This window comes from Ochotona curzoniae, unplaced genomic scaffold (genome assembly GCF_017591425.1).
Source record: "Ochotona curzoniae isolate NIBS_2020 unplaced genomic scaffold, NIBS_Ocur_1.0 patch377, whole genome shotgun sequence".
NCBI classification, from domain to species: Eukaryota; Metazoa; Chordata; class Mammalia; order Lagomorpha; family Ochotonidae; genus Ochotona; species Ochotona curzoniae.
In genome coordinates, this window is record NW_024466947.1 from 58,787 (window position 1) to 80,611 (window position 21,825).

The 21,825-nt window shown below is 50.5% G+C and overlaps 1 protein-coding gene across 2 annotated transcripts in view; it reads left to right on the top strand.

Annotated features, from left to right (window-relative positions):
• Window positions 1-21,825, top strand: part of LOC121167488 (neuropilin-1) — a 91,050-nt gene that overhangs the window by 48,841 nt on the left and 20,384 nt on the right. For both annotated transcript variants that reach the window (XM_040996927.1, XM_040996928.1), the window contains exons 5-8: window positions 1,219-1,374; window positions 2,867-3,033; window positions 18,434-18,589; window positions 21,266-21,410. In XM_040996927.1, the coding sequence (XP_040852861.1) occupies window positions 1,219-1,374; window positions 2,867-3,033; window positions 18,434-18,589; window positions 21,266-21,410 (624 nt within the window). The remainder of the gene's footprint in view (window positions 1-1,218; window positions 1,375-2,866; window positions 3,034-18,433; window positions 18,590-21,265; window positions 21,411-21,825) is intronic.

A 21,825-nucleotide genomic window follows, 5' to 3' on the forward strand; every position in this document is an offset into this window, starting at 1 on the left:
CTCTCGAGGAATGGATCCATCCCCTTTGACCCCCTAGGGTGTCATGCATAATTGAAATTGGCCATCTACACCAGAACATGCTCAGCCCAAACTGGCATGTTTCGTTCACAAGTAGGACATGAAAAAGACCTTTTGGTGCTGATCTGGATCAGGGAGTGGAGGAGTTCTCCCAGCAGGTAAAGCTGTCACCTGTCACCCTGGCATCCCATATGGGTGCAGGTTGGAGTCACTGTTGCCCTCCTTCTGATCCAGCTTCCTGCTAATCTGCCTTGGAAAGCAGCAGAGGATGATGGCCCAGCCACACCCACATGGGAACCCAGCTCCAGCGTTAGCAGCATCTGGGGGAGTAAGCAAGCAGATGGAAGATCTTTCTCTCTGCCTCTCCCTCCTTCTCTGTCATTCTGCCTTTCAAATAAATCAGTCTGAGAAAGGGAGAAAAAAAAAGGAAAGAGGGAAGAGAAGGGAGTATAGACTGCTGTTTGTTCCCATTTGGGGGTGTCTGCAGCCACTGGGAGCTGGACAGCCACCTGACTTGAACACAGGTGGGTCCCTGCCCCAGACTGTTCAGTGACTCGGGTGTATCGCTTGACCCTGCAATCCTCTCTTGGCTGCTGCTTGCCATGGAATGTCACCACGCTCAGATTTCAGAGAGAAGTTGGACAGATGTGCTGCCTGTTTTATTGATATAAATGACAACGGCAGCACCACAGTCCGTGCATCTTAGCATGACCATTATTCTGAGTTAGTATGCAGTTGCTCAGTATCTGAGCAGGGTGTGACCCAGCATCCTGTGCCCAGGTCTGTGATGTTTAACAGAGTAAGAAGGGAAACAGGATCCCCCTACTGTAACCACTTGGGTGCTCAGAAGCTCAGTCTTGCCCAGGATTCCCTTCGGAGCATGTGTCAGGTTAAGAAGCATGAGGCCTTAATGACCACAGCATCCTGGGTGTTTCCCCCCTCCCTCTTGCTGCTGCTAGGCACACATGCAGTTTGGTCCTGGATGGAGGAGGCCAAGATACTTTCCCATAGTTCCTCCCTCCCCCAAATGGTCCTCCCAGGCTCTGCCTCCCATTGCAGACTTGACCCAGGGTGTCCTGTGTGCATCTACCAGCAGGTAAAGACTTCCTGCGGGCTGGGGGGCTGTGGGCTGCATCTCTCTAGTGGCCATTGTTCTGGAAATCACACTAACGTTCTCTGACATTCCCTCTTGCCCTCCAGTTGGCCCTCACATAGGGCGCTACTGTGGACAGAAGACGCCGGGTCGGATCCGCGCTTCCTCGGGCATCCTGTCCATGGTGTTCTACACTGACAGTGCCATAGCCAAAGAAGGCTTCTCGGCCAACTATAGCATCCTACAAGGCAGCATCTCGGAAGGTCAGTGTGTGGGCCAGTGGGGCTTGTGGCTCCCTCTTCCAACCTCGTCCTGAGCCACAGCCTCATGTGTCTTCTTCTTTCAACTTCTTTAAAAAATATATAGATGGGAGGAACCATTAGATTCATTTTCTTCCTAAAACTGGCCTAGGAGCCTGCCTGCGGGCCTCCAACCTCATTGTCTGGGAGGGCAGGATGGGAAATGGAACGCCAGGCTCCATCCAACTCGGGCAACCCCACTCCTGGGAAGCACAGACAGGTGTCTGGGTTGAGGAAGACTCCAGCGGTAAGCCATGACATTCTACTCCCTTGTGTGAATATAAGTGGATTCTTTACGCAAGAATCACGTTTTAAATTCAGCCTTCACTGTCCCATCCAAGAGGCACATAACCACAGTGATGGCGTTTGTGTCCTCCATTAGCAAACTCACCTCCTTCTCAAAGCATCTGTCGTTCCCAGCTCCCTTATGAAGGGCCTGAGGGGGAGGAAAAAAAACCTATAATGGAAAAGAATAAATCATTTGTGCCTGTCTCTCCCAGCTGCTGGAGCATGACGTAGCTTAGAGAGAGGCCCCAGGGAAGGAGGTGCGGAGGTCAGATCCAACCTCAGCCCGGCATGCCCTCTGCCACATCTCACTGGGAATGCCCAGCCAGTGAGACCCCAGGTGCTATGCCTACTTAAATTGTGTGTGGATTTTGCGCACATAAATTTCCTCTACAAATACCAGCCCTGAGCTTAAAAGGGTACAGCTGATGAAAGAAGAGGCTTATGGTACATGTGCTTCTGTTAAAACAGAGAACAGAGGGACCATGATCCTGCTCACCTCTCCCAAGCTCTGCTCATAGTGTGCTAAGCACCAAGTCCCTCGGTGACCAGTGTGTGAACTCTGGCCAGGTGCACACAGCAGGTACACACAGTTGCTGATCACATCTTCATTTCACACTGAGGAAAGCGTGGTGTTCTTTGGGGCCACATGCTCTGCACTTTCCCTACCATGGGAGCTTGAGTGTCATAGAACACATACGTGTGTTGTGTGCTAATGATCATGACCAGGTGAAAGGTAGGTATGTAAGAGCAGAAGGCACCAGGAGCTGTGACCTCAGTGCCCCAGGAGAACCTGAATGGCAGAGCCAGTGTCCCTTGAACATGAGTTGTCACTGCACACAGAGACTGTCAGATTTCATTAGATATTGAAGGAAGTGATCCTACAATGTATTTTGTTTATCCGTAGCTCTTAGAGTGTACCACATGTGAGCAGCACATATATGTTACATGGAAAATAAGACTGAATTGGCAATACCCCCTGATGAATTTTAAATGACCTTTTGGTCATCCTGTCCCTGCTCAGTAGAACTGTTCATTACTGTGATGGTGACTTATGGACACAGGGTGAAGGTTGGCATAGCCTTTGTACAACTCCATGAATGAACTCCACAGTCCACCAGCTTAGAAGGAAAACCATTGTAACCGTTCATTCTGCCATGTTTCCTTTCAGATTTCAAATGCATGGAAGCTCTGGGCATGGAATCAGGGGAGATCCATTCTGACCAGATCACTGCCTCCTCCCAGTACAGCACCAACTGGTCCGCAGAGCGCTCCCGGCTGAACTACCCTGAGAATGGATGGACGCCGGGGGAGGACTCCTACCGAGAGTGGATACAGGTACCTACGAGGTGTGGGTGTAGGTGTGGACAAGTGAGCATACACATGTGGATAAAGTGTGGCCACAGGTGTGGACAAGATATGGGTGTGGGTGTGGACAAGCAAGCATACATGTGTGGATGAGGTGTGGCCATGGGTGTGGATGCAGGCACAGATAGAGGTAAGAACAAGGCCCTGTACATGCAGGGTTGAGGAAGGCCTTTAGGGCAGAAGCAGATCCCTGAACAGTGCCCACAGTTCACTCACTGCTGACATCATGGAGGACACAGGACTGTTAGTCCCATCCTGCTCAGAACCAGAGCATTGGCGTACGCATTGTTCCTGGCAGTAGGATCTGATTTTTCTTCCCAGCTCTGCATTTTTTCTGTTGATGCCTGCTCTGACCAATCTGGTCTCCCGAGTAAGGGACCCCCTGGTAGATGTGCGTAGTCCTCACTTCAGCTGTCAAGTTTCTTGTTTGCACAGGAGTGGAACAGGGAAGGGAGTGTGTCTGTTCTATTCACAGGGCTGTCTGCAATGTGTGTATGGGGTGCCGTGCAGGGCCACTGGCTCTGTGCCCTTGTGACTGGCACCTTCTTTCTCCTTGCATCCTGCTCATGCCATATCCACATACCCATGCTAACCCTCCACACTTGTCCTGAGGGGGCATATGGGGGCAGATTGTCCAGCACTGGGTCCCATTGTCTCCTTTTGGGAGGGAGGCAGATGACAGATTCCCAAGGAGTAGTGTTTCCGAGCAGGGAGAATCTAAGATGATTAATCCTCTGCTTTCCGCAGCCCTCTCTGCTTCAGTCCTAGGAGCATAAACACCAGATTTTGTTTTACTTTGGAAAGGTCAATATTAGTTTAACATACACTTAAAGTGAAATGGCCTATTACAGAGACTGAACCCACGTTAACCCCCGAAAGACAACACTGAGAAATGCATGCGCCATGAGAAAAGATGAGGCTCTTACCTCAGGATGGCTGCACCCAGCTATGGATTAAGTCAGAAGGGAAATGAATTGGCCTGTGTCAAAATAAGTCTTGGTGGTGTGCTGTCCACATCCTCTCGGAGCCTCCAGGAGTCGGGGTGATTGACAGGCGTGCCTGCGGGAAGACGCACATTGTGCAGAGCTCAGCGTGTTCCACTCTGGGTCACGCTGGGCCACCTGTGGTAATGCAAGGCCAATGGCCTCGCACAGGTTCCAAAGCTGCAGTTGCAGCAATTCTGCACACAAGATTCACAGTGACTAAGTGGGCTCTCGCAAGGTGCTTGTCTGCATGTCATCCTGGAGTGTGACACAGTATGAGATTGTCACAGGAGAAGGAAAACCTCTCCAGCCACCCCAGCCTTTGTGTCTCTCAGCTGGCATGGTCAGGGCGGAACAAGGAGCCACCTGGGTTCCAGAACTGGGGGTTGTGTGTCATTCCTCCCCTTGCACTACCACCACCACCCTGTCCCAGTCATTAGCCGCTGAACCACCTGCAGGTTGGTTCCTCATCTCAGATCAGGACCCATGCCATCTTGTGACATGGTGACTGTCATCAGGATAGGCAGAAAAAGCACAGTGAAACACACCCACCCCTGGGGCTCTCTTGACTCACACTGCACCCCTGACTCTCCCAAGTATGTCACCCAGCCATGCTCCATCCACAGGACAGCAAGCACATGGCACCCAGCACATGCTGCAAACACTTGGAGACAGATGCTGACACATTGATGTTGTGTGGTGTCATCCATGAACTGCTGACCACCAAGGGGAGGCGCGTGTGTGGCCCAGCCTGTGTTGCGTGCTTGGCCTCCTGGCAATTTAACCCTCGGCATCACCTGCTATGGCACAGATATCCCCTTTGTTAATGTGTGGCTGCAGAAGCTGGCACAAGCTCAAAGTCATAGCTTCAGCTAGGCTGGGCAGTGAGTTCTGTCCCACTCCACACCTACCCCTACCCTGCAGGTAAACTTGTCCTTGTCACTTGCACCTGCACATGCAAAGCCAAGTCCATCTGAGGACGTAGCCGCCTCTTTCACGGCTTTCCTTGACTGAACAAAGCGGTTTCTAGACCTGTAAGGCCAGGGCTTTACTCCTCAGTCCTTCCAAAGACAACGGCAGGTACTGCTGCCAACTTCCCACCACCCGTTTTGGGGTAATTCTGTGTGTTTCCACTCTGGAACTCCTCTAGAAAGGACTGGCATGCTTCCTGGGATAGATGCTTTAGGAATGGCCCAGCCAGCCCAGAGGGCAGTAGGTTCAACCTCCAATTACGGGAAGAGAGGATCCCACAACCTACATGCACCTGAGTGTGCCGGGGACATTTGTTCCTATTCTGCCCCCGCAAAGCACACTGCTGTAGCAACAAGGGCAAACACCCTGTGTGTGCTAAGTTAATAAGCTGGTGTCGGAAGCCGCCTTTCCTTCAAGACAGCAAAAGTCCTGGAGCCTATTGTCTTTTCCAGGAAACGGCTGAGTGACACAGAACACCGTGCATCCTTACCCCGCCCACGAGAACATCCACCGTGGCTTCCTGTGAGACCCATGGTCTCCGTGGAGCTGGGCTGTGAGCAGGGAAGTCCCCAGCGGAAGGCTGCCGTGGCCAGCTCCCGCTGAGGCTGCTCCACATCCCATCCAGGTCAGAGTTAGCTAGGCACTCTCTTGTTACTGGTTTAGGTTTTTGTTCTGCCTGTATTTCTGGCTAAATGACCAAGGATTCAGAGAATCAACCCTAACAAGCCTTACCTGTCACTCACATCTTCATTGCCCAAGCCATTAAGGCCATCGAAACCAAAAAGTCTCCCTCTATTGCCCCTGCACTCGCAGCACGTGTTCAGGTCCCAAGCAGGCGTGCTCCGTGACTGCTGCTGCTCAGCCCTCGTGTGCCGCTCATTTCCCATACATCACAGCATAGTCCTTCACATACAAAGCAGGATTTAACGTGCTCATTATTCACATGTCTTATTAATGATGGCTTTGGCCACACTGTAAACAGATTTGTCCTCCCAGCTTTAATTAAAGCCCTTGGGAGTGTTTTCCTGCAACAACTGTGACTTTCCGTGATGCAAATGCCAGACACACAAACACACACACACACACAGCACAGTGCCCTGGTAGGAAATGACTATACAACAGCACCGGGGGCCACCAGTCAAAAACACTCCCTCCAGGACTTCAGGAGTGGAAGCCAAGGAAGCAGCTCTGAGCACTGGGCGCTCTGGAGCAGAGGGGACAGCAGACCTCAGCAGTGTCCTGCTGAGAGAGGAGCCTGATGGAGTGACAGGGTCCCAGGCCAGTCTGCAGCTGTGGTAACTCAGCCGTGTGCCTACCTTTTTGGTGCCTAGTGAGCATGAAACACAAAACTTGGCTGTTTTCCCTCATGACAGCGGGGATAGTTGCCATGGCTCAGAGTTCAAAGGCAGTGGCCAGTGGGACAACACCTGGCATCCACTTACGGCTCAGGTAGTAAAGCAGTGAGACAATACCCTTCTCCTTTCTCTACTCAGTCCTGGGTATAGCAGCTGAAGATTCCACCTTAGATATGACCGTTCATGTCCACTGCACAGCTGGGGGGATTTCCCACCCTCCCTCACTGGGGTCCACTGCACACCTAGAGGGACTGCCCACTCTCCCTCTCTGGAGTCTACTGCACATCTGTGGGGGGACAGCCCACCCTTCCTTGCTGGGGTCCACTGCACACCTAGGGGGAACTGCCCACTCTCCCTCACTGGGGTCCACTGCACACTTGGGGTGACTGCCCACTCTCCTTTCTCAGGAGCACAGGGCTGCACAGGCAGCAGAGCCTCCCCTTTCTTGCTTTCCAGGCTCAAATCTCCCTTTGTCACCTCACTGCTGCTGTCGGCCTTGTGCCTTCAGGCTTCTGTACCTGGACCTAGTTGCTTCTCGCTTGCCACACCTGTCATCTTGCAAGACGTGGAGAGATCCTTGCTCCTCTCCTAGTACTCCTACAAGGCAACCGCACTGGACAGACCCCTCACAGGAAGACACAAAGCATGGCCAGATCTGGAATCACATAGGAGCTTCTCCCCGCAGTAGTCAGGCTGCAGACTCAGCTCAGGCTCACCTGGTCCCAAAGTGCTTCCACGTCTGCTGCCTGTGCACACACACGCAGCTCATCCAGACCTGTGACTGTTGTTACCAGTGCCTTCGCAAAGAGGCTCTGATGTGATTCAGGCCTTGCCTTGCCACTTAGAATGGAGACTAAAGGCATCAGGAGGTGGGCAGCGCCCAGTGGGACCTCCTGAGCGCCAGAGAATGAAACCGTCCGTGAATTCTGAGAATTTCCTCTGCAAACGGCCTCGCATGTTCTTATCACATTTTAGGTAGAAGTGAGTGCTGGCTTATTTGATTAGAAGAATTTGTTACCCAGCTTCTTGTTTTTTAACCTTTCAAGTTAAGAGTCCCCCAGAATTGAAAAGAGACACAGAAGCAATTTATCTTGAAAATAGAAAGAGAAGTAATTTATCCTAAAGCTCTGTGCTGTCATTTATCTTAGCTTCATAGACAATTTTCTTTCCTTCTAAACGTCCTGGACACATCTTTGGTTTGCTGATATTAATGTGCCGAATGTGAAGCAGGTATCTGCTGTGAAATGGCTTTTGATTTTTCACAGGATGCCAGCCACTAGCAGGGCTGTAGTCTATGAGACTGTATTCTTGGCAAACCCGGAGCACAGAGAGGCTGGCTTGTCCTGCCGGTGAACTCTCGGGGCGCTTATTGTGAACATTTCTGGGACAGTGGGAGTATGTCCGTACCGTGAGTACATTGCTGAGATGACTATCAAAGAGTCCTTTCTAAGTCCTGTGAGCAGAGGTCTGCCAGGACTAGCTCACTCAGTTGCCACACGTGGCATGAAGCAGGTGTGGGACTGTGAGGGTCCTGCAGCTGTTCTGTCTGTGCACTCTGGGGTGTTTAATAGCATCTCTGAGCTCTACCTGCAGAAGCCAGAAGGGCAGCGGTGCGCCCACATACACACACAAACGTGCAAAAATGTTTATACATACGCACATGTGCATACTGATACACGCATACACACATGCACTGAATGTACCTCCAGACACTGACACTGACGTTGACCATGTCGGATCAGAGAGAGAATGACCCCTAGGTGAATAGAAGGAACCGGAAAGCCTACCCAAAGCTTTCTCTGACTAGTCGGACCAGCCGGACTTTTAAAAGACAAAGCGGCTTGCGGCTTGGCTACCTTTGAACATATTATTGGAACAGAACCCTAGTGCCTTTGTTTGCTGAAAATAGAGATTATTTGTTTACATAACACAGGAAAACAGCATCTCCAACCTCCTTGTTTATTTATCTTAGGTTCCACTATATTTAGCTGTTAAGAGTGAACTGTTTTTAGCTAAACAAATACAGATGCTATTTTAGATGGAGCCTCAAAATGAACAAAGAATGATTAAGAAAAGGAAATACAGGGCTAACGTTTCAAGTCACCACTGCCAGACTCAGGCAGAAAGGGCTCTTCCACGTGGGTCCGTGGCCTTTGCCTACTCAGTTTCATTTTCTTTTTCATCGGTTAATTGTAGTGTTTTACTGTCTGGAGAGGCAGTGACACAGAGCTGTCATCCTTAGGTTCAGTCCTCAGAGGCCTGATGCAGCGAGGAGCATCCGGGTTGAATCCGGAAGGCAGGAGCTCCCTTCCGAAGCACCTGAGCCCTCTCTGTCACCTCTCGGGCAGTGCGTTAGCAGGGAGCTGCAAACAGGAGCAGGAGCTGAGCACTGAACCCCGGCACTCTGGTGTGGGACTGTGGATCGCTAACTGGAATCCTGTGTTCATTTCCATGTGGCATGCTGGTGCTTTCCAGCTTCAGACGCGATCAGAAGTCAGGGACGTGGTGAGATAGTCCCTTGATTTGCCTTTTCATGGAAGGAGTAGTAAGTGTGGCGTCTGCAACCTCAGTGACACGTTGAGAGCTGTCGGTTACCACCCAGTGTCACGTCGGGGAGAAGGCGAGGTCTGTGGATTCACATCTGTTTTGTGTGAAAGGCTATCCTTGTCTGTGGTGTTTAAAATTATTGGGCTGTTGAGACTCCTCAGGAGGAAAATGTTAATGGAATCTATCACGTGCAGGTTTTACAGCAGTGGTTTTAGGAATTCCTTTGTTGGGATCGGTTCTGCCCAGTGGTAATGACTGCACCCTTCACAGCACATAGTAGCGTTCACATGAGTGAGCAGTGACCATGGTTACATGTGTGTGATGTCACCCATGGGTGCCGAGGCTTTGAGTAACCATCACATCATGATTGGAAAGCCCCCACGGCAAGCACTGTCTTCAGAGCTGGCAGAAGCCTGCCAGCTTGAGACTTTTTTTCCCAGCACAGATGACAGAAGAGCATCCTGGTGTGGCCAGGATTCAGTGCCTGCCAGTTCTCATTTCATGCGCTGTTTGAAAGCTTGTACTCAAAATGCAGTAGTGATGCACGCCAGAGCAGCAGCTCTGGGTGCTGACCTGAGACAAAGCAGATGTGTGTACACAAGTGTGGGTGTGCATGCACGCACAACGTAGGCAGAGGAATGTATACACACATGGGCACACACAGAAGCACAGGTGCACATATGCACACACAAGTGTGAGTGTATAACAACATGCACACACGTGTCTTCCATCTCTCTGCCCTCCTCCCTTCCTTCCGCTTTTTCCTCTCTCTCTCAATTCCAGGTCCAAATAGAGGAAAGTAGATTAAACTTTAAAATGCTCCATAAATCCCAAAGGTAATAAAATGCACTGTGCTTTTGTAGTTCCGACCCCAGTCGAACAGAGTGAGCATCTGAGACTAAGTGCACATGTTACGACTGGAGCTCCATCACATGGGCCCTTGTGCAAGTGGCTTGTGCATTTTTTTTTTCAGCTGCCTTTGCCTCGTGGGGTTAAAAATGTATTTGTGCCATTCTTCTAATCACTTTCTTTTAGGAGACAGATCGCTCGGTGCTACCACAATTTTTACTCTTATAGCCTTAATTTCTGACACCTTGAACTGCATTTTCTGCATTCAGCGTTGCTCCTAGCAAGCGCAAGGGGCTCGTCAATGAAGTTCTCCGGGTGGTGATGACTGGCCCCCGTGGCTTCTTGTGTCATTTCAAGCACTTGGTCTCTGTGGTCCTACTAAAAATAAGTTTACTGTACATCTTCTTGCCCTGAGGTTGCCCAAAATGACACAAGTAAATATATGCCAAAATTGAATGCCAGAATAAAAATTTCAATAGAGGAAAGCATAGCTGAATTTGCTGGGTCAGCCTCTAGCAGTTTTGTGTGTATGTGAGGTTTTCCCCATGGAACGTAGGATCATATATGTTTGTGTCATCATGGAGCTCTCCAAGGATACAGAGGATCTTGCCCTGTGGGCCCTGTGCCCTTGGTTCTTCCATGTGTACCTGGAAGACATTCCTGTTCCCATCTCTCCCTGATGCAGACTGTGGGGCCTCTGTGTGCTTTGCCTTGAAGTCCTTCCAGTCCTCAGGCCTTTCCTTCCTTAGGAGCATGGCCTTAGCCACTTAGGACCTGGGGCAGGCACTGGACCTGGTGGTTGGGATGCCTGTGGCCCACATCAGAGAAGACCCGCCTGGCTTCCTTGTCTAACTCTGTCTCTTGTGGCCAGTTTCTTGCGAAAGTGAACACAAGGAGACAGCAGCAATGGCTCAAGTGTTTAGATTCCTGCCACTCACATCAGGAACCTGGCTCCTGGTTTCAATCTGTTGTAGGCATTTGAAGGGTGGACCAGTGGATGGAAGCCCAACTTGGCTGCCCCTCCCCCTCTCTCCCTCTCCACCTCTCTATCAAATATTTTTTAAAATGTGGAAAATGGAACAAAATAGAGATACAACAACAACAACAAAAACTATTCCACAGTAAGCCTTTCATAAGTTGAGTAGTAATGAGAAAAGCAGAGGGGAGAAGGGGCACCAGGACGGCTATGCATTGAGTCTCAGTACAGCCATCTTTGGCTTCTGAGACTTGGTTCATGTCCAAGGATGGGAGATACTGCTCAGCCTCGTCTCAGAGGTGAGAGAGACCAGGGAGGTGCAGGAAGCATGCAGCCACAGGTGCAAGAAACCTGACACAGAAAGTTTTTTTGGTACTTCATGAGGCACGCATGGCTCAGGGGAGACACAGGAAAGAAATATTTTTTTTGTTTGTTTCCAACCTTAAAAAATGAAGCTGCAACATGTGGAGTCTAACAGTTGAGTGATTTTTTTTTTTTTAAGAATTCCAGACTAGCCATTGCTATTTTCATTCAGCAGCATTTCAAAGCACTGGGATTATTTTTCAAATTTCAAAGTATGCTTCTGAATAGGGCATGCATTTTAAAGGATGCATGTTTATTTTAAAAAGGGATTCGTGCATTTAGCATTTACCGTGAAAGGAAAAATCAGTCAGTATTTCTGCTCATTGAGACAACTTCTCTAAAAATCAACCACTGGTAGTAAGTGAACCTCCTTGATAGAACCATAGAAATTACCTTATATGACCATTTTCTGGTCAAACCCTGTGTCTTCCGGGGAGTGGGACAAGGAAAAGGTCGCAGGAAGTAGGGATTTTGGTCCATCCTGGATACGGACGCTCAGCTGCAGTGTTCCCTGGGTGGGGACCACCTGTGTTCCAGAAGGTTCTGAGGGAACAGCTGCTTGTTTATGCCTGTGTCTTCAGTATCTCCATTTAGAACATTTATGTTTCCAGATTTCATCTCAATTAAAATCTTTTTATCAAACGTAATTCGAGCAGATTAAAAAGCAGCTCATTCCATTTCCATTTTGTTTAAAATACTGGCAGTTGTATCAAAACGCTGCCAAGTGCTGTGTTTCAGTCTTGAATTTTGCATCAGAGAGTGGAGTGGCTGTGTGACGATCCACATTGCCATAGACTTCAGGAGAGCTGTTTTAAAGTCTAGTGGAAATTCTGTCACAACCCTCATTTTTCAAAAAAAAATTTTTTTTGAAGCTCTCTTACATGCATGGGTTTCAAATTCTTCTTAAACCAAAAAAACTTATCTTTCCATTCCATTTTCCGCAAGATTTTGACAGAGTTCCCATCCTTTGGTTCAGCCCTCATATTCACTGGCTACAGCTGGCCAGGGCCAAAGCCCAGAACTTTGAACTCCACCCAGGTCTCCCTGGTGGATGACAGGTACATTGGCAGGAAGCCAGAGTCAGGAACGATGGCTCAACAGGATAATCCTCCAGTTTGCAGTACCAGCATCCCATCTGTACACCGGTTCAAATCCCAACTGCCCTACTTCCCATTCAGCTCCCTGCTTGTGGCCTGGGAAAGCAGTGGGGGGTGGCCCAAAGCCTTGGGACCCTGCACCCGCATGGGAGACCTGGAAGAAGCTCCTGGTTCCTGGCTTCAGATTGGCTCAGCTCTGGCTCTTGTGGCCTTTGGGAGAATAAACTAGAAGATGGAAGATCTTTCTGTCTCTTATCCTCCCTTCAAATCTGTCTTTCCAATAAATAATCTTAAAACAAACAAGCAAGCAAGCAAAACCAAGACACAAAGCCAGGGCCCGAGCCAGGGAGTTCATCCAGCCTGGAAGGTGGACACATGATAGCACAGTGGTGATCAGCGCTTATCATCCTGTGGATATAGTTGGAACAGGTATCTGGCTTTGAGTCCAAAGTGGGCAGGTGTATATGTATCAGGCTGTGCTGTGTGGGGACCTGGGCAATGGCTGGAGGGGGTGGCCACCCTGGGTGCACCATGAGGTCTGTGCATACACTGCCAGGGTCTCAGGGGGACCCTGCATATTCCCCATCATGTGGCTCAGGTTGAAAGGTGTGACATATAAGCAGGTGACAGATAAGTTCTTCCCCTGCTTGTGTTGAAGGCAGTGGGAAGCCCATGTCCACGGTAGGAGCAGGGAATTCATAAGCACAGTGCAAAGTTTCTCTCTCCCCTTTGCCCTGCCCCACATCCATCACAGTGTTTCCCATGTCACTGCCACAAGCTGCCACTCAGGGGTCTCAGTGGCCTCGGCAGCCAAGCTTGGCTGCAGTTGAAATGCATCAGTTTTTGCTTCTTTGTGCCAGCTGTAACAACTGCAGCGGATTTTCCTGTGCAAACAGAACCCACGGAACTCTAAAGAATGTTTCAGAACAAGAGCTTGATTTCCTAATCAGTTGCTTCCAAATCAGAAAGAAAAACAATGAATGTGAGATAGAGGAAGTGCTGGGACCGATGTAAAGTGAAGCTCAGACCAGTGTCACCTCCTCCACCTGCCAGGGATACAGCCTGCCCTTCCCTGGGATCCCCCTGTCCCCCCTTGCCATGCTCTAGGTTCAGGAGCGGGGCTGTCAGGGCAGCCAGCTTTCCCTACCTCAGTGTCGTGACAGCCACGTCAGTGTTGACCTGACTGACCAGCCCACCCTCTGTGTTCGTTCTTACGGGTTGTTTCACTCTCAGCACCCGCTTTATTGGAAACAGCAATCTGTCTATCCCAGGAAGTGCTCACTTTCCATTTAACTCTGAAAGAAAGGATTAATTCAAAGAGTTCAGATGAGAAGATGAAATGGTGAGATGCTTCCTATCCTGTGCTTTTTTTTTCAATTCTCCAGAATTTGTAATATTTCTGTATTTTATCTTTGCTGCAACCCACCATTCACCCCATCTTGCATCGTTAACAGCAACCCCACATCCACGGGTTTTGCTTTCCATGGGCAAGGGTCAAATTTGAGCTGATAGATAGTAAAGTAACCCCAGGTAGTTCCCTAATTATAAAAGAAATTTCCAAAAACAATCGGGGAGGAGTGATAACTAGCATTGCCTGATAGTTCAGTTATGAGCTGAAGGGCCAGCGTGAGGGTACAGGCCAGGGCCACTGTCCCTATGTGCAGGGTGACAGCTGTGCAGCCTCAGGGAGGGCATACACAGGAGCCCTTGTAAGGACTGTGACAGGCCATGGAGACATTCAGGCCATGGGCTTCTACTGACTGACAGCACACCGTTGTAAGCACTGGGAGAATCATGTCGCTCAGTGGAGAAGGGACACCTTGGGAGGGGACGCCTTGTGGGTTCTCAGAAGCCAGGTCCTGCGGCGCCCCAGGGTCAGTACTGTAAACAAACCCTCGGAGGCTGCAGCTGCCTGGATGTCCATGGAAAATAAGGATTTCTCTGCAGAAACAAGCCAACTGCCCAAAAGTGTTCTCTTTGGCTGGTGGTGTCAATGGACTGAGCAGCCCTCTGAGTCATCAGAGATCTCGGAGACACTCCACCATGCCCCCCTCACTCCATGCCCTCAGAAGTGTTTTCCTGTTTTTAATCAGACATCAGTTTGCTGGACTCTTGTTTTTTCAGGCTGTGCTGCTCTGCCATGGGAGTGGTCAAAGCTAGACCGCACTCTCTGGCCAGGGCCAGCCCAACAGGCAGCATTTTATGGATCAGGACAGACTTCCATTGTAGCAACAGGGCTGTTTCTTCACACTATGCTGTCAGTAGTGGCTGGTTCTGGATCGTTCCAGGGAGCAACCATGTGTCCATCCTGGCTTGAAGGCTATGTGCTGCTGGTCCACCTGCAGCGGCAGAGACACACAGCACTCAGACCATGCCTTTGTCAGTTCCCGTGAAACCAGAGCCTGTCCCTGTGTCTCTCCATCCAGGGATGTACTTCCCATCACAGTTAAGACGGTACTGTGGCAGAAAGGGCCCATATGGGCCGTTCCCGTGTACCTACACGTGGGCTGCTCCTGTGGATGTGTCGTAATAGAGACTGCAAGTCTGCAGCAGGGTAGATACCCGTGCAAGGGAAAAGGAAAGGATGTGGGTTCCCCACGCAGACCCCAGGCTTGGGCCTTCTGTTCCCCACGCAGACCCCAGGCTTGGGCCTTCTGTTCAGCATCTGCAGTTGTAGTTCTCATTGCATGTGGCAGGGGGAGATGGGACAAGCCTGGTATCTACAGCCACCATTGACGCTTCATGTCTGTGTGAGAAGGTGGTGGGCAGAGTCAGTTCTTTACTGATCAGGCAGATTTCACAGGCTCATGGAAATAAATGGAGTTAGAAGATAAATTTATTTTGGTGCCAAAAAAAGGCCTTGAAATCCAGTTTCTCATCATTTACACTTTTTGTGAACCGTCTGAAGACCCCACTTTATATGGGCTTCAGCATTTCTGCACCTACATAAAGATGTATTTATTTGAAAGGCAGAATTTTACAGAGACAGAGAAGGAGAGATCTGCCATCTGCTGGATCATTCTCGAAAATGGCCACAGCAGCCAGAGCTGGGCCAGTCCATAGCTAGGACCTTCTTCCAGATCTTGCACATGGTTTACAGGGACCTAACGGCTTGGGTCATCTTCCTTCGCTTCCCCAGGTGCATCAGCAGGGTGCTGGATCAGAAGTGAAGCAGCTGGAACTCCAATCGGTGTCCATATGAGATGCTGTCACAGGCAGCTGCTTTACCCTCTATTGCACGACTCCAGTCCTAACTTCTAATTCTGTTTTGCACAAGGTGCTTGATGTCCTTGCTAGAAGCCAGGGCTGGGCCAGGCTGAAGGATGGAGCCAAGATCACAACCAAAGTATCCTGCATGGGTTTCAGAAAACCAAGTATGGGAGCCGTCACTCCTGCTTCCCAGGATGCTCATCAGCAGGAAGCTGGAGTTAGGAGCCAGAGCTGGGACTGGGACCCAGGCCCTCTGATTGGGGGTTAGGGGTCTAACTACCAGACCGGATGCCTACCCACTGCCATCCAGCTTCCAGTAGAGGTGCAGGTCCTATGTAGCCCTTCTGTGAGCATCTCATCCATCCCCACCAAACCCAGGGGTGATTATGTTAGGGAGAAAAACACAGCGAAGCATCCAGTATACCAGGGTGGTGAGCAACTCTGTGGCATTAGGGCAAAGTGGGGAGCTCTGCAGGGTGTGGTATGCTACTACTAGGCTTCCAGACTGTTGGGAAAGGGGAATGCTTGCTGGGCTGAGGCCTGTGTCAGAAGCCATGGGCATTTCCTGTCTTAGGCTCGGCTGACTCCTGCTAACTCCTTCCTCTGAAGTCAGCTTTGTCCTCGGCTCAGGATTCCTTTCTTTGACTGCCAGTTAATTTCTTTCCTATCTGGTAACTGAATCTCACCCCAATCACTATCAAAAGAAACAGGAAAAGGACCGACCAAGAGTGAGATTGTGGTTAGCTCACATCAGCTCCAACCACATGCACATCCTGGGAATTCCATCACTTGCCACTGAAAAGTCATGTGCAGGTTGCCGGGAGGAGCTTGCTTCCTGCTTCCCTGGGACCTAAGGACTGCCAAGTCAACTCCAGCTGACCAGTGGAGGCACAAGGACACAGCTCAGTGGACAGCCCATGAATCACCATGTGTTCAGAGGGCATGGAAACACTGGTATGGTGCAGTGTGACTTGCCCAGAGCAGCTGCCACTCCACAGCTCAGCATCGTGGCCTTGGAGCTACATGGGCCATCCAAACAGTGAGGGGTAGGGCTGCCACCTGCATACATGGCACTCTGTCAGGTGAGACATAGCACCTTTTAAATGTGGGGTTCCTTTTTCAACCCCAAACTCATATTTCATTGGATGACTTATATTTTTTGTTTGCTCAGCTGACACTCCCAGCCACCTCCCCTTTTTGAAAATGTGCACCAGAGCAGGAGGGAGAATGTCAACCCTGGCACAAAGGACCAGGGCTCCCTTTGGAAAGCGATCAACATTGTAGAGCAGACGATTGATTAATTGAAACCCAAGACATCTTTCATTGTGGCCCTGAAAGTCATTTTTATCCATGTTTTGTTTCTGTCTCTTGAATTTGGTGAAACCACTCAGGGTGTAGACTTACTACCTTTGAGATCATGGGGGTAAACGCCAGAGTTTTTACTGCCTCTTTTCTTGACTCCTTGGACAAAGTTTGTTGCTCCTGCCTTGTGTGACTGGCCTCTTAGCGGACTTCCTGAATGTCAGTGATGGTTCCATCAAAAGCAAGTTGGCAGCCTATCCAATAAGTCACCCCCAGCACCCCAGGAACAGCGGCCCATGACTAAGCAGTCGCACTCTGTGGATTGCAGCCTTAGCTGAGAATTCTTTCTGGAAACTGAGTTGTCAAGCAGCAGGCAGCCAGGGCAGAGGATGCAGGAGCTGGGGAGGTGGTGCTGTGTGCTCTGCTTGTCTTTGCTGCTGTTTCCTGGGGAAAGGGCATCTGTGAGAGAAGTGTCAGAGGAGGGTGCACTGCCTGACCACTTGCTCCATAGGCGAGTTTGGTTTCTTTCTTCCAAGGTCTCGCATAAACCAGGGCATGCGGTAAACAGAGAAACAGTTCTACAAGGTTATTCAGTTGTGGTCACAGAAGGAAACTAAACATATTTCTAATACACGGAAGCTGACACTTTTACTTAAATTATATTTGGTATTAATAAGGAAAATTAGAGAAAGCTGTTCTCTTTACTGGAAACATAGGTGGGACATGTGAAAGCATGGCAAGTCGGGGCCGGGCGGAACCATCTCTTTGCTGTCACCTGTGTCATTGCTCTGCAATTGAGGGCCTGGAAGCCTAGACATGGTGCTAGAACTGGGCCTAGAATCTTTGTACTTGGGGCTTAACCCTTCTCTCACATATCCCAGGGCTGCAGCAACCCCCTGAAGTCACTGAAGGCATTTGGAATAGAATCACAGGCTAGTGGCAATGATGGCTCTAGGTGTGCTTCCCAGGACACGCTCTGCAAAGGTGGTTTAGGAGTGGGATGAACTGACTGGTGGAGATGCCACACATGCTGGAAGCTAGCAGCCCTGGAACTGCATGGTCCTCCTGCTTTCGGGCTGAGCTGTAGTGGGTGAAGGGATGTGGAGTAGGAAATAATGTAAGATGAAGCCAAAAGGCTCAAGACAGACAGGAAACAGGATTGTGGTAGGCCTGGCTTCTGATCTGTGTGCTGCCATAAGCAGCTTCTGAGAGCTCGTTCTTCATTTTCTGCATGAGAAATGCCACACAGGAGTGCCCTTCAAAGAGTTCAAGGGAGATGGAGTCAAAAATAAGTTCACTTCGGCACAAACATTTCTGAAACCTGTGCTTGGTTTGGTGGAGCACACATTTTTTGAAGACTCCTCAGTGTGTGTGGCTTCTAAAACTTTTACACCAAAATAAACTCATTGCTCCCTTCTCCTATGGACGGATTCTGAGGGATATCTGGGAAAGTGGGTTTAATCTTTCAAAGTGACCATGAACCCCATCTTCTCCTATGCACCAGAGACCAGAAGATCCTGGCTGTGGGAATGAGGACCATGTCATGCCTGCTCTTGTCCTATCTTTGTTTATCAACAGAGGGAAGAGTTAGTACAGTGGCCGGGGATGCCGTCAGGGCCTGTCGGCCCCAGTGGAGGAAGGGTGTCCCTGGAAGACATATTTCCCAGGTTCCGTGTTCTGGAGGTGACGCTGATCATGCGTGTATTTGTCCTGCAGGTAGACCTGGGCCTCCTGCGCTTCGTCACGGCCGTGGGGACACAGGGGGCCATTTCCAAGGAGACCAAGAAGAGATACTTTGTGAAGACGTACAGGATAGACATCAGCTCCAATGGGGAGGACTGGATCACTCTGAAGGAAGCCAACAAGCCCCTAGTGAGTGCGGCAGCCCCCTTCCACCTGCCCATGATTTTGTGTGGTCACACGAGGGTTCCTATCTGGCCTGATCTGCCTTGTGAGCTGATCGGAAGGGGAAACTGCAATTAGAAGCTTAAATGTGACCAAGTAAACTCATGTTTCCCTTTCAAGAAGCCAAGAGGAAACTATTCAAATGTTTCTAGGGAAAGTCAACACTAGCCAGCCACGGTGGCTGACAGCGCTGGGAGCAGCCACAGTGGGTCCCAGCCAGGCATGGCTTCAGAGAGTATCAGCACAATGAGAGTGGCCGCAGGGAATGGTATTCAGGAGTCACCAGGGCTTGTCAGCATGAGCCTGTCCATGCAGTCCTCTGAGCCGGGGACCATGGCAACTGGTTTCCTCTACATTTGTCTCTTCCAATCTCTCACTCACTCTGTGCTTCACATGCTGATACACAGGTGTACTCGGCTGGAGGGGCAGTAGGTGCCCAGAGTCACCATGCGGCCCTTGCTGACCATGCAGGCCCCTGTAGCTCATCCTTGGTGGCTCTCAACTGAGAAGTTTGCTGTGCTGACCTATTTGAAATCATATACAGATTTGCTACATACAGGGCTTAATGAGGACTCGGTCACACTGTCCTCAGAATTACAAGCCTGTGCTAGAGCCAAGCAAAACAAAGGAGATTGATAAGTATAGCAACAAAACCCAGGGGACCTGAAATTAGGGTTCAGGGAGAGGCCTGTGAATGGGGCCTGGTGTGGGCTAGAGAAAGCCCCCTCCCCACACCATGTAGAGGGAAAGGGTCTGCTCAGTCCTTGGGACTCTGACTTAGGGAAGGCCAGGTGTGAGCAAGTGCAAACACAGCCACTCTGGGGGTGGCAGGTGAGTCCAAGGCCACTGCCTGCACCTGGCAGGTGTGGAGCCTGTGTTCCACCCTCGTGCCTAGAGGAGATTCAAGGACAAATGTTAACACCAACTCTGATGACTAATTCTTACTTGAATACAAGCTGAACGTTCAAGCAAAAGCACATTGGTGCTAAGGACATGCCCATACAGGAGAGGCATAGCGAGCATGAGAACTGTGCCTGGTTTTCCAGGCTGTTGTCCTTGAGCTGTGATCCTCAAGGTGTTGGCATGGCCGGAAAGGATATCCAGAGGCACCCTGGCAGCCAGGGCGCCCCACAGTGCACACAGCCATGTGACAGTGCACACAGCTGGCACAAGAAACCCCTGGGCACACAGAAGGGTCCCCAGGACACATGCGCAGAGAATGAGAATAGTGTCTCAGAAACAAGGGAAATTGCCACATCCAGCCAGGGTCTGGTCGCTGTCACTTGCCTTGTCCTTCTCTGCTCTGGGGCTTTTCAAACCCTGGCTGTGACCTCCACACACTCTCCTTGGAAGTGTTGGCCCTGTGTGGATCACTCCACAGGTTACAACAGGTGTCCTGGCACAGTCTCAACCATTGCAAGGCTGCCTCCAGGCGATCAGAGCTGCACGTCTCAGACTGACACCTGACCACTCACAAGGGCACATTGACTCTGTATGCAGGGCACAAGCATCAAGCCCCCAGCCATCCTCTGTGGCTTTTGTTACAGGAAAATGACCTCATGCAAGCCACTTCCCAAGGGGACTGTAGTCAGGCAGAGTTCGAAGGGCATCTTGGACCAGGAAATGATCAGTTTGGTATATGGCATTCCCTCTATGCCAGCTACTTAGACCAGATGGCTGTTTTCCCAAGCCCTTTCTCCTGATGAAAGACAAGTATCAGAAACTATGGACCTTCCCTGCATGGTCGCTTGATGAGGCAGGGGTCTCCCCGGCTCAGGTGGGCCCCATCGCACCCTAGGAGTGAAATCTGAGCTGGTTGTATGGAGAAACAAAAATGGTGCCGCACTGGCCTCCAACCTGGGACTGGGTACAATGCAAGGAAGTGGAACTTCCACTTCTTCCTGGGGCAAGCTGAATGCCCAAGTCACCCATGGTGGCCAGCAGACCCATGCCCCGAGAGGTTGCTGGACAATGTGCCACAGCCCCACGTCTGGCACAGCTGTCCCTGTTCACTGGTGAGAGCCAGATTCACACCCAAACACACCTCATCTTTCTTGGGATAAAATGAGCTGTTTTCCAGCTAGACGCCCGGCAAAGCTGACTGTGAGTAGGAAGTTGTTTACAACCCAGCTCTGTCTCACCACCAGAACACAACCTTGCCTGGACCAGTGCAGATTAGCGTGGTTTGAGAGTATTGAGGACAAGTTCTTCCCTCAAGTAATGCAGGCAGAATGGAGAACGCTGCTTGCCCAGCACGGCATCCAGAAGCACAGTGCAGATGTCCACACAGCAGACCCTTCTGGATCTCAGCTTTCCTCCTGGGGCTCCTGGGGAAGCAGATGAAAATGCACCCCACCCCCCCAGGAAATTCAGCAGTGTCCACGGGCCTGAGGCATGTAGCAACATCTTGCTCCTGTCAATGCCAGCCAGCAGTGCCTCCCTGTGAGAACTTCCTGGAGCCGTGGCCACTGCAAACACTGAGCATACGACTAGAACATTCCACGGCAGGGGTCTCAGGCTCCCCCCCTTAGCCATAACCCAAGCTACCTGTGCCACCTCAACTCCGACAGACATGGTGGTGTTTTGGGATCTGTCTTAAATGTGAGAAGTCTCGTAACAAGATCCCCTTGCTTATCCACACAGATCTTCCAGGGGAACTCAAACCCCACCGATGTTGTATTAGGAATTTTCCCCAAGCCGCTGATCACACGGTTTGTCCGAATCAGGCCCATGACCTGGGAAACGGGCATATCCATGCGCTTCGAGATCTATGGCTGCAAGATTACAGGTAAGCACCTGCGGCTGGACCCTGGCGTGCCGGTCTACGCAGATGTCTGATTGCAGGCAGGGTGGGTTTACACAGAAGACAGTCAATTCTAGTCGGTGATTAAGGACACAGACTTGACTTTTGCTTTTTATTTACTTAATTGTGAGGGAGATGGATGGAGAGAGAGAGAGGACATCTGAGCAAGCTCTTCACCTGCTGGTTCACTCCCCCAAAGGGTCACAATAATCAGTGCTGGGCCAGGCCAGAGCCAGCAGCAAGGACCCTCATCCAGGGCTCCCTCATGAATACAGGGGCCCAAACACTTGAGCCACTTTCTGCTGCTTTCCCTGGTGCATTAGCAGGGACCTGGATCAGAAGTGGAGCAGCCAGCTGAATAGGCACCTATATGGGATACCGGCACTGCAGGCAGTAGCTT